General features: G+C 39.5%; 1 protein-coding gene across 1 annotated transcript in view; it reads left to right on the plus strand.

Moving 5' to 3' along the window:
- Window positions 1-619: 619 nt before the first annotated feature.
- The window catches only part of LIPC (lipase C, hepatic type), a 14,646-nt gene continuing 5,954 nt past the window's right edge, over window positions 620-9,311 (plus strand). Inside the window, exons 1-5 of the mRNA XM_031055951.1 lie at window positions 620-891; window positions 2,459-2,638; window positions 5,030-5,147; window positions 6,667-6,900; window positions 8,242-8,484. Coding sequence (XP_030911811.1) covers window positions 676-891; window positions 2,459-2,638; window positions 5,030-5,147; window positions 6,667-6,900; window positions 8,242-8,484 — 991 coding nt within the window. The 5' untranslated portion in view covers window positions 620-675. The remainder of the gene's footprint in view (window positions 892-2,458; window positions 2,639-5,029; window positions 5,148-6,666; window positions 6,901-8,241; window positions 8,485-9,311) is intronic.

Consider the following 9,311-nt stretch of genomic DNA (forward strand, 5'->3'; position numbering starts at 1 on the left):
ATCCAATGCAGGTCAGTTTAGGAGTTTTCTTCCAGAACTGCTACATACTTAAACAAATTAAATATGCTGTTTTATCATGTCTTATCATTACACTGAAATTAAACCTTGAATAAGCTATTTTACCTAAAAACAAAGTCATCCAAAATATTACAACTAAAATAAAAACATGTTGTTTTGCCTTTTCAGAGGAGAAACAGAACTATGATGTGGTCTAATAACTTTAAGCAGTCACTCAGGTCTCTAAGCAGTTATAGCCCTGAATAAAATGGTTATTTTAGTGTAATGATGCTTGCTCAGCAATTACTAGCAAATGCACATTAGCAGAAATGCTCTGCAGAGGTAAGAGCCTCTGAATGTTCCTGTCTGTGCATGACTCCATGGTCAAGTGGTAACACCTGTACTGTGATCTTACCATCCTTGTGCATTTACAAAGGCCTGTAGCAATCAGATCCCTATTCCTGTGTAACTGTTCTTTTTCACTCAGAGGGACTCAGAGGCACATCCAGACCATCTCAGACTTTGAAAGAGATCACTCTTTTCCCCCAAAATGTACACCTTAGGCCTGCTGGAACAAGCAACAATTATATACAGGAAGAGTTCCAAGCTCACCCATTTACTGTTTGACAAACTGTGTTGCACTAGTAAACTGCTCCAGGTTTTCAATTCCTTCCTATTATGACTGTTGTTACAAATTTCATTTCAGAGGCACTGAGATCACGGAGTGAACACACTAGAGGAAAGAAGGATCAGCAAAACTTCAAAACCAGATTTCGACTCTATACAGACAGAGCTGGAGGCAGCTGCCAGATTTTTGTTAATCAGCTGGAGACTCTTGACAAATGCCATTTCAATGCCTCTCTTCCTCTGGTGATGATAGTCCATGGCTGGTCGGTATGAACTCACACTTTATTTTTAATTCTTGCTACATCTGATTTGATATACTTTCCTTCTCATTATGCTACAGAAGCAAATTCAGAAGGAAGGTTGTGATACAAAGATGATAGATTTCACTGGTACCTATCATGCCTAGAAAAAATACAAAGTGCATATTCCTGACAGATTCTGAAGGAATGGTCTACACGCAATTTTTAACATGGACTCCCATGCCAAGGATTAAATTCAGCCCTGGTTTAAAGCCAGCAGAGCTTGAACAAGTAGCTGAATTAATGTGCTATGCCCTGGAGAGCAGAACATCAGTTTCATTTCTCTGATATGTTCACTGCCAGATATTTACAGACTTCTTGAAAAGTGGCCACAATATCCCCACATCTTTCTCACAGATACACCTTTAAAAAGAATTTCTCCATGAGCCCCTTCAGTTGGAAGCAAAGCCTTCAACTTCAATTATCACTGAACTGCTTCCAGTTAAACAGTAAAAAACCAACTCACCATAAAAAAAGCTTTCTCAAAAGCATGCCAATAGTAAGAGTGACAATTCATCAGCTTCTCAGTTGGAAAAGAAACAAAAGAAAAGGCAGGATAAGAAACAAAGTAATTTTAACAGATCCTTAAATTCTCATAGAACCAATGGAATCACATAAGGTGGCACAATGGATCTTTCTTGCACATCTGCAAATATGCAGAGGAACTCTGAACATCCCCTGTGACGCACGTAACTCCCTTAACAAATGAGAGAGATACATTTAACTCCATTAGTAAAAAAAAATTAAACTCTCTTGCAAAAAAAAATTAGTTCAAAACCTACACCCTCCTCAAACCGCGGGCCTGAAGCTGCTGCCATTGAAATTCATCATTCACATTAACTTAATTTGCAGAGGTGTTGGACCCTTAGAGGCGTGTGTGTGGAAACCCAGACCTGAGACTGCCAAATTGTAACACACTAGAAGAGATAAGGCTATTTTATCAATTGAGGAAATATATACAATGAGAATAACAATTAAATCTGATAGATTAAATAATAATTCTAGTCCATAAAATCAGAAACATGCTTTGATGCAAGAAAATTGTAACCAGGTATTCAAAAAAGAATGACTCAAAACAAACAGCTCTCCAAATGGAATGGCTAGAGATGACAAATGCCTGCTGGTCTGCAATCCTCCAGCTTCCCTTCTCCAATCTTCTTAGCTAATACTTACAGGGATAGCTGCTCTTGAATGAAATCAGACATTTCCTGGGCATTTCTGTCTGTCTTTTAACCAGTTATCTCTGGATGAGTTAAAGTATTTGGGGACATGATTTTCACTTATAAGAGTTCCTATTATAAAACACACACTATTATACCCTTATTCTATTACTCTTATTTTTTTAGTCCACCAAAACCTACAGATTCTCAGCACTGAAGCAGGCTGGAGCCCCTAACATCTAGTTATCAGCATTAATCCCTCCCTGTTCATACTGGGGGTTTTGTTTCATGTTTTTCACAACCAATATTTGGCAGAGACTGCTTTCCCATAACAATGTTTTTCTTATTGTTTGGGTTTTTTTCCAACCGTAACAGGTGGATGGGATATTGGAAAGCTGGATTTGGAAAATGGCAGCAGCTCTGAAGTCTCACCATGACCCAATGAATGTGATCATTGCAGACTGGCTGGCCCTGGCTCACCAGCACTATCCCATTGCTGTACGGAACACGCGCACCACAGGACACGAGATCGCGCAGTTCCTGCAGTGGCTGGAGGTGAGAATGCCACATCAACACGTCTCTCTGGAAAAGATGTTTTGTTCTCATACTTCCACAACCTTTCTGAAATACTGTGCTTGCTAATGCTTTCTTTTCCATCACTCGCATTTCTTTAATGCACATTTTTCTTTTATAAACTTTCATATGACTTTGTGAAACTCTCATCACGCAGGAGGTTAAAGCTTGTTTATGAAAATATTTTTATATATCTTTAGAGGTGAGATAGTTTCCTGCTACTTTGACTTTTCCATTACCATTTGTGTAGGCAGCTGACACTGTTCCATATGTAGAAAACAGGCATACATCATCATTTGCAAGACGTGAGTACAGGAAAATGAGTTTGTTATCTGTGCTCAACTTCTGCTTTTAATGCAGAATTCAATCCCAACACTGTGTCTGATTTTTGCTGCAGTTTCCCAAAGAGTAGGATAAAATAATGGCTTAGAGATCCAGAATGTAAAGGGAGACCTTTCAAGAGGACAGACATGCTTCACAAAGCAGATGACATGGAGGCAGCAGTGAGTACAGAGCCACACTAATGCAGTGACTATTTATCAACACCTGCTACATGGGGAGCAGGGCCATGGCTGGATTGAAAAGGCTGCAGCCGAGTCTGCAGAGATCACTGGGCTCCAGCACAATTTAAGAAAAGGCAGAAAGCAAACAGTAGAATGAGAATCACTCATACAAACCAGGAACTCTAAGCAACTCTTATTGTACCAATCTCTAACATTAAGCTACTTAATCTGAAATGAAATTATGCTTCTATACCTGACAATGAATTTTTGAGTACATTACTTCAAATATGGTGAGGCCTAAGGTGGAAGAGAAATTTACTGCAAGGCTGAAAGGTTTGGAGCAAATATCATTAAAGGCCTAAGCAGGAATAGCAGGGCTAGAAGGAGCTGTCAGATATCACACCCAGTTAGGGACAAAAGGCACAAAAGGAGGCAGGAAAGTCAGGGTCACTATTTTTCATTGTGATATTAGAAGAAACCTCAGCTCTTGGTCAAGTACAGTTTAACTTGCTGGAGCCTAAAGTAATTTTTGAAGCTGTTTAATTATTGAATGAATCAAATGGTGGACTTTGATCAGTTCCCAGGAGCACACACCACATTGTCAACAATATAGACATTCTGTGATTTCCTAGTGTCAACAAACAAACCAAGGCTTGAATAAATTACTCCTTGCTCCAGTATTATAGGTAGTTACTCTTGTGCTGTGATGTGTTCCAGAATTTAAATATACCATAAATTTTCACAGCATTGAGTGTCTCCAACCAGTAAATGTTCCTCATATTGAGAAGCACCCCTCCAGACTTTAACAGTTAAACCTCCTTCATTCCAACTCCCAATTCCTACTCCACAACTCCACACCTATCTTTCTGCTGTGCTTCTGTCTGCTTACAGGCAGATAATTCTTTCAAAGATTCTCAATGGATGCAACAAAACCTGCAGTGCCACACAACATTTTAATAAAGAACAAACAATAAGTAAATATTAGTGCTCTTATTCCAATAATAGGGCACGATCAGTAACAGCCTCAACAGCATCCATTGCAGTATCATCTGACAAGAAAATTGGTCACATCTTGTGATTTCTAAGAGCTGTCTCTCTCACAAGAAGTCTGCCAAGTTCACCTCATCTTCAGAAGAAAATAGTATTGAGACTGCACAGCCACTCCACTGGGACAGGCAACATCCAGAAAGAAACTGAAAGTGAGGTTTGCCTTTACTGCAAGCAAAATATGCCACATTTTTCTTTACAAATCAGATAAACTTTGAGCCTTGAAGCTCAAGTGAAATGCTTAAGATGTACCATTGATTAGGTAGAAAGAAGGACAATTCTGCTTCAATAGGTTTATTACGAATCAGACCCACATCTTTGTACAAGAAATATCACTGCTGTATCATTTAACATGTCTGATCAATATTTTGATCCCTTTAGTTTGGCTTAGTTTGGCTTGTGCTGATATCTCAGGGAAAAAAAATGACACTTTTTATAGGGGATTATTTTACCCTGAAGTTAAAGAACAGATATCCATTTTATAATCACAGGAAAGCCAAATGTTGCCAACAAAAGGCAGTGAACATCTGCATCAAACGACTGACAACAAACAACAAGAAAAATTCCACTGTGTTGATGGTTTTCCTGTGCATAGAAGATAAGTGGCAGTGCCCAAATGTGTGGCATTTTCCTGCTGCATGGAAAAGAATCAAGGAGTAACATTCCAACAGGAATTTACTGAATGATTCATGCACCTCATTTGACCACCATCAACATACAAATTTCTTGTGTTATAATTCCCAGTATTCCTAACATGTAATAGATATTTCACTGTTTACTTTTCACATTTCTTCATCTAAATCAAGTTGCCACTATCTTCCAGGAATCTGTTCAATTTTCCAGAAGCAATGCTCATCTAATTGGATACAGCCTGGGAGCTCATGTTTCAGGATTTGCTGGAAGTTTTATCAACGGTACAAAAAAGATTGGAAGAATTACAGGTAAAAGACTTATACCTTTAAGAAAAGTAACAGTCAACCGAATAAGTTATGAAGATATTTGACATATCAATGTCATATCAACAATTAGCTGTTGAATAGCAATAGTCAGCACAGTTTAGAAGTTTCATCTCATTGGTTTAGAAATTCGATTTAAAAAGCTTAATGAAAATATTTTTGAAAATTAGGTCTCATAGCATTTCTATCTTTGATCTTTCCCACCTCAGTCCAATTATGACATACAGAATACACAAGCATGGGGACTAGAAATCATAAAGCAAAGCTTCAAGCTGCTGGTTGCTTAAATTTATCTCTTATCCATTCCCAGTAACACCTTAAACTAAATGTTAGCCACTAACCTTGGATCTTTGGCCACTTCTCGACCCAAAGTCATTCAAATACTGCTCACTGTTAGTGAGTAATTTAAAAAATATATTAAGGAAATTGTCTGACTATGCTTGAGCTTTAAATTGTGAGACAGTGCCCATATAGTGAATTCAAAACAGTTCTCCTGTGGCAAAAATGACAGTTCTGGATTACATTTTACAAGAGGCATATCATTGGAGTACCCCTAGTAAATGCTTAAAGGAAACCCTAACACTTGATTGACTTCTGTAATGTTTCTAACTGTACTAATTACGAGTGCAATGAAAATACATTTATAATATTATTGATACACTATATACAGTACTTCATCCGATACACAGCGACAGCTCAAAAAATCCAAACAAAATGAAAACAGAAGTGCATTTTACACAAGACCCACATCAGCTACATTTAAGTTATCAGAGAAAACATTTTACCTGCTGCCTGTGTTACTAGTCTTGTCTGGTTATATCTATGCAACTATATTATTTCACAATACCAAATTTAGAAGCTTGTCCTCAAAGCTGAATGCAGCTTTAAACTAAGCACAAAGTTCTGTTCCTGAATCACTTCCCAACTGAGAAGACCATAATGCAAAATAGTCCAGAAAACAAAAATCAGCAAGACTCCTTAAGTGGAGTATTATTTCTCTGAATACTGCAAAAATCTGCCTTGAAGATTTTTTAAGCTGAAGAATTATTATAAATAAAATCTAGCAGGCATACAGGGCTTTTAAACAGTAATTCGAGCTTTATAAAGTTTTAGGTCCCACATGTGGGCTAAAAGTCAATCTTGCTATGGGACTGGTGTCTTCCAAAGGGCCTCTGAAACACACAATCTCTGGAGTTTGAAAGAACAAAATTATGTCAAGGTCCCTCAAGTGCCACTGGCAGCAGGCACAGTTTGTCTCTGAAAAACACGTCTGTCTGGGCTGTGTCCTTGTGTCCTTGCGCAGGTCCCAGTTAGTGTTTGTTACAGTGCCTGTGTTTGCTTTAGGTGTAACCCTCTGTGGGACAAGTGTTGTTATTGTTTCCATCAGAGAAAGACCTTGTAAAGCACCAGGTGCTGCCTGTTTTCAGACATTTATCCCAGACTTACAGAAGTAGAACATTCATTGTACACGATATGACAATGGAATTATTTACATTTATTACAGGCCTTGACCCTGCTGGTCCCCTGTTTGAAGGAATGTCACCCACAGACCGTTTATCTCCAGATGATGCAAACTTTGTGGATGCAATTCATACCTTCACCAAACAGCACATGGGCCTCAGTGTTGGCATCAAGCAGCCTGTGGCTCATTTTGACTTTTATCCCAACGGAGGCACCTTCCAGCCTGGCTGTCACATCCTGCACGTGTACAACCACATCGCACAGCTGGGGATTGCTGGTAAGAACCAGTGGCACAGAGTGGGAGGCACTGGGGCAGCTGTACTGAGTCTGTGTGGTGGTCTTAAACAGCATCTAAGGATTATTATTATCACCCTTATATGCAAGGTATTTTCTTGTTTGGAGATTAATTATCTGATTTTTACATGTCTTTAGTTCATATTGGTTTTACTGACACCAGCAAGGAATTGAGCTGCCTAGCACTCCTGAAAATGAGGCCATGAGCATCCTGCTGTCAAGCATCTCTGAATAATTTAATGGTATTTGTTTCAGCAGTAGGAGAGATGAGACAATTTATTCTAATTAAGCCAGATTTGTCTAGTGTGCCATTAATTATTTCAAATCAAACAAAACACAGGTCTGTACTACTCACCTCCACAGCTCACCTTTTCCCAACTCCATGTCCTTCAGCAGCACAGACAATGCTCTCTCCAGGACCTGAGTGCCAGTGTTCCAGGCTAGCTTTTATTTATAGAAGCTTGTTATCAATGTACCTAAACATAAACCTATAGAGAAACTGATGCAAGATACTGAATAAGGTCCTGATGTGCAGTGACAACCAGAAGTGTTGGCTGAAAACCCCCAAAGAGCCCTGCTCACCCAGCACATGACATTGCAGAAGTATTTCTCAATTATCCTCATACAATGCCTAAATCTGGGCATTACTTGTTAGAAGATAAATCATGACAAACATGAAACCAAGCATCAGCTCAAAGCTTATCAATAGAGACATAAAGCATCCTATTTGCACAAAATAATTTCTGAAATTTGATAGCATTTTAATAATATACTTCTCATAATGGCAGACCTATGAAATATTTTTATTGAGTTTAATATAATTTTTGCTCCTTTTTTCCAAGCAGCAAAAATTCAATTCAACATAAGAGTGTGTCAGTCTAATAGGGACAAAATATGGTATTTCTGCCTAAGCATCCAAATCCAAGAGTGTTCAGCCATTCCAAATGAGACTCCTGTCTTTAATGTGGCATGATCTGAAAGACTGCGCACCAACTCAGGTTGTATTTTCTATTAACAAAAACAACCATAACACTGAAATCAAAGTTCATATTTACAGTCTGATACAGTCAGGGCTAGAGAAGTTTAAGCAGAAAATTATTTATTATCATAGAAGTTCAGCCATTCTATTTTTGAATGATCCTAAAAGTAAAATTGCTATGATGTACAACTTCTGAGGCAAAACCATGATGCAAAGGGTAGGTGTGTGTGGGGGGAAACAATATCATGTTTATAGTTTATAGTTGGCTACAATACTACTCTGCAGTTGAAATGGTAAAAAAAAAAAACCAAGGACATGTAAAATTTTGTTGTTGCATTTTTTCAGGCATCACTCAAACTGTGAAATGTGCCCATGAGAGGTCAGTTCATTTGTTCATCGACTCTCTGCTGCACAAGGACAAGCAAAGCACAGCGTACTGGTGCAACGACATCAACACTTTCAACAAAGGGCTGTGCCTCAGCTGTAAGAAGAACCGCTGTAACACCCTGGGCTACAACATCAGGGAGGAAAGTCTGCCCAAAAGCAGACGACTCTTTCTGAAAACAAGAGCCCATATGCCCTTCAAAGGTTTGTGGGAATACTTTTTAGTGTCCAGATTGATCACTAAGTGGAAGTCCAAGCTTAAGCTTTGTGATCCTATTTACTCATTCATTACAGCTTATAAAATCTGTGAGAATAATCAATTTGCAGAGACAACTGAGAGTCCCAGTAGGCTATCTTGATGCCCTTTCATCCAGATCCTGGCTCTCACATTTCTGTGGGAAAAAGCACACTGCCTGCTGGCCCCAGGCGAGCTGTGGAGCTGAGGGCTCGCAGATGCCCAGGGTCCTGATCTGCAGGATTTTCCTACAACTGGACTGTGCAGGTTTGTTGTAACATATGCAGGCACACAGCCAAGCCAAAAAAAGCTGCATAATTACTCTGGGAGGCCTATAAAACATCCTGTTCTGCGTTTGCCCAAATTTTATCTGCAATTAGACTGTGAAATGACATATAAATTACTACTTTCCAAACAATGGACAGAGAACAGAATAGCATGGACTTTTGCAAGGCTGAACTGTAGCACTAAAATTAAGACTGGCACTCTAGCTTTAGCTCTACAACGTTACTTTATCGAGTCAGTGTGGATTTTTGGCGGTACGATCAGACAGAGGGGCTATGGCCTGCCAGGGGGCGCAGGGCCTTCCTACCATTCTCCGTTGCACTCCGCCGCCAGAGCCCATTGCTGCTGTTGAGCAGACGTTCTCTCGCCACTGGGAAGGTTCACGTGCTTTTAAAAGTGAGAACAAGCAGGACGATGTGGGACAGTCCTCTCCCGAGGGGCTGTCGGAGCAGGGGATCCTGGCGCCCGGCTCTCCTCCTCTCCACCTCCTTCCCCGGCTGCCATGAGGCGT

This window comes from Geospiza fortis, unplaced genomic scaffold (genome assembly GCF_000277835.1).
Source record: "Geospiza fortis unplaced genomic scaffold, GeoFor_1.0 scaffold171, whole genome shotgun sequence".
NCBI classification, from domain to species: Eukaryota; Metazoa; Chordata; class Aves; order Passeriformes; family Thraupidae; genus Geospiza; species Geospiza fortis.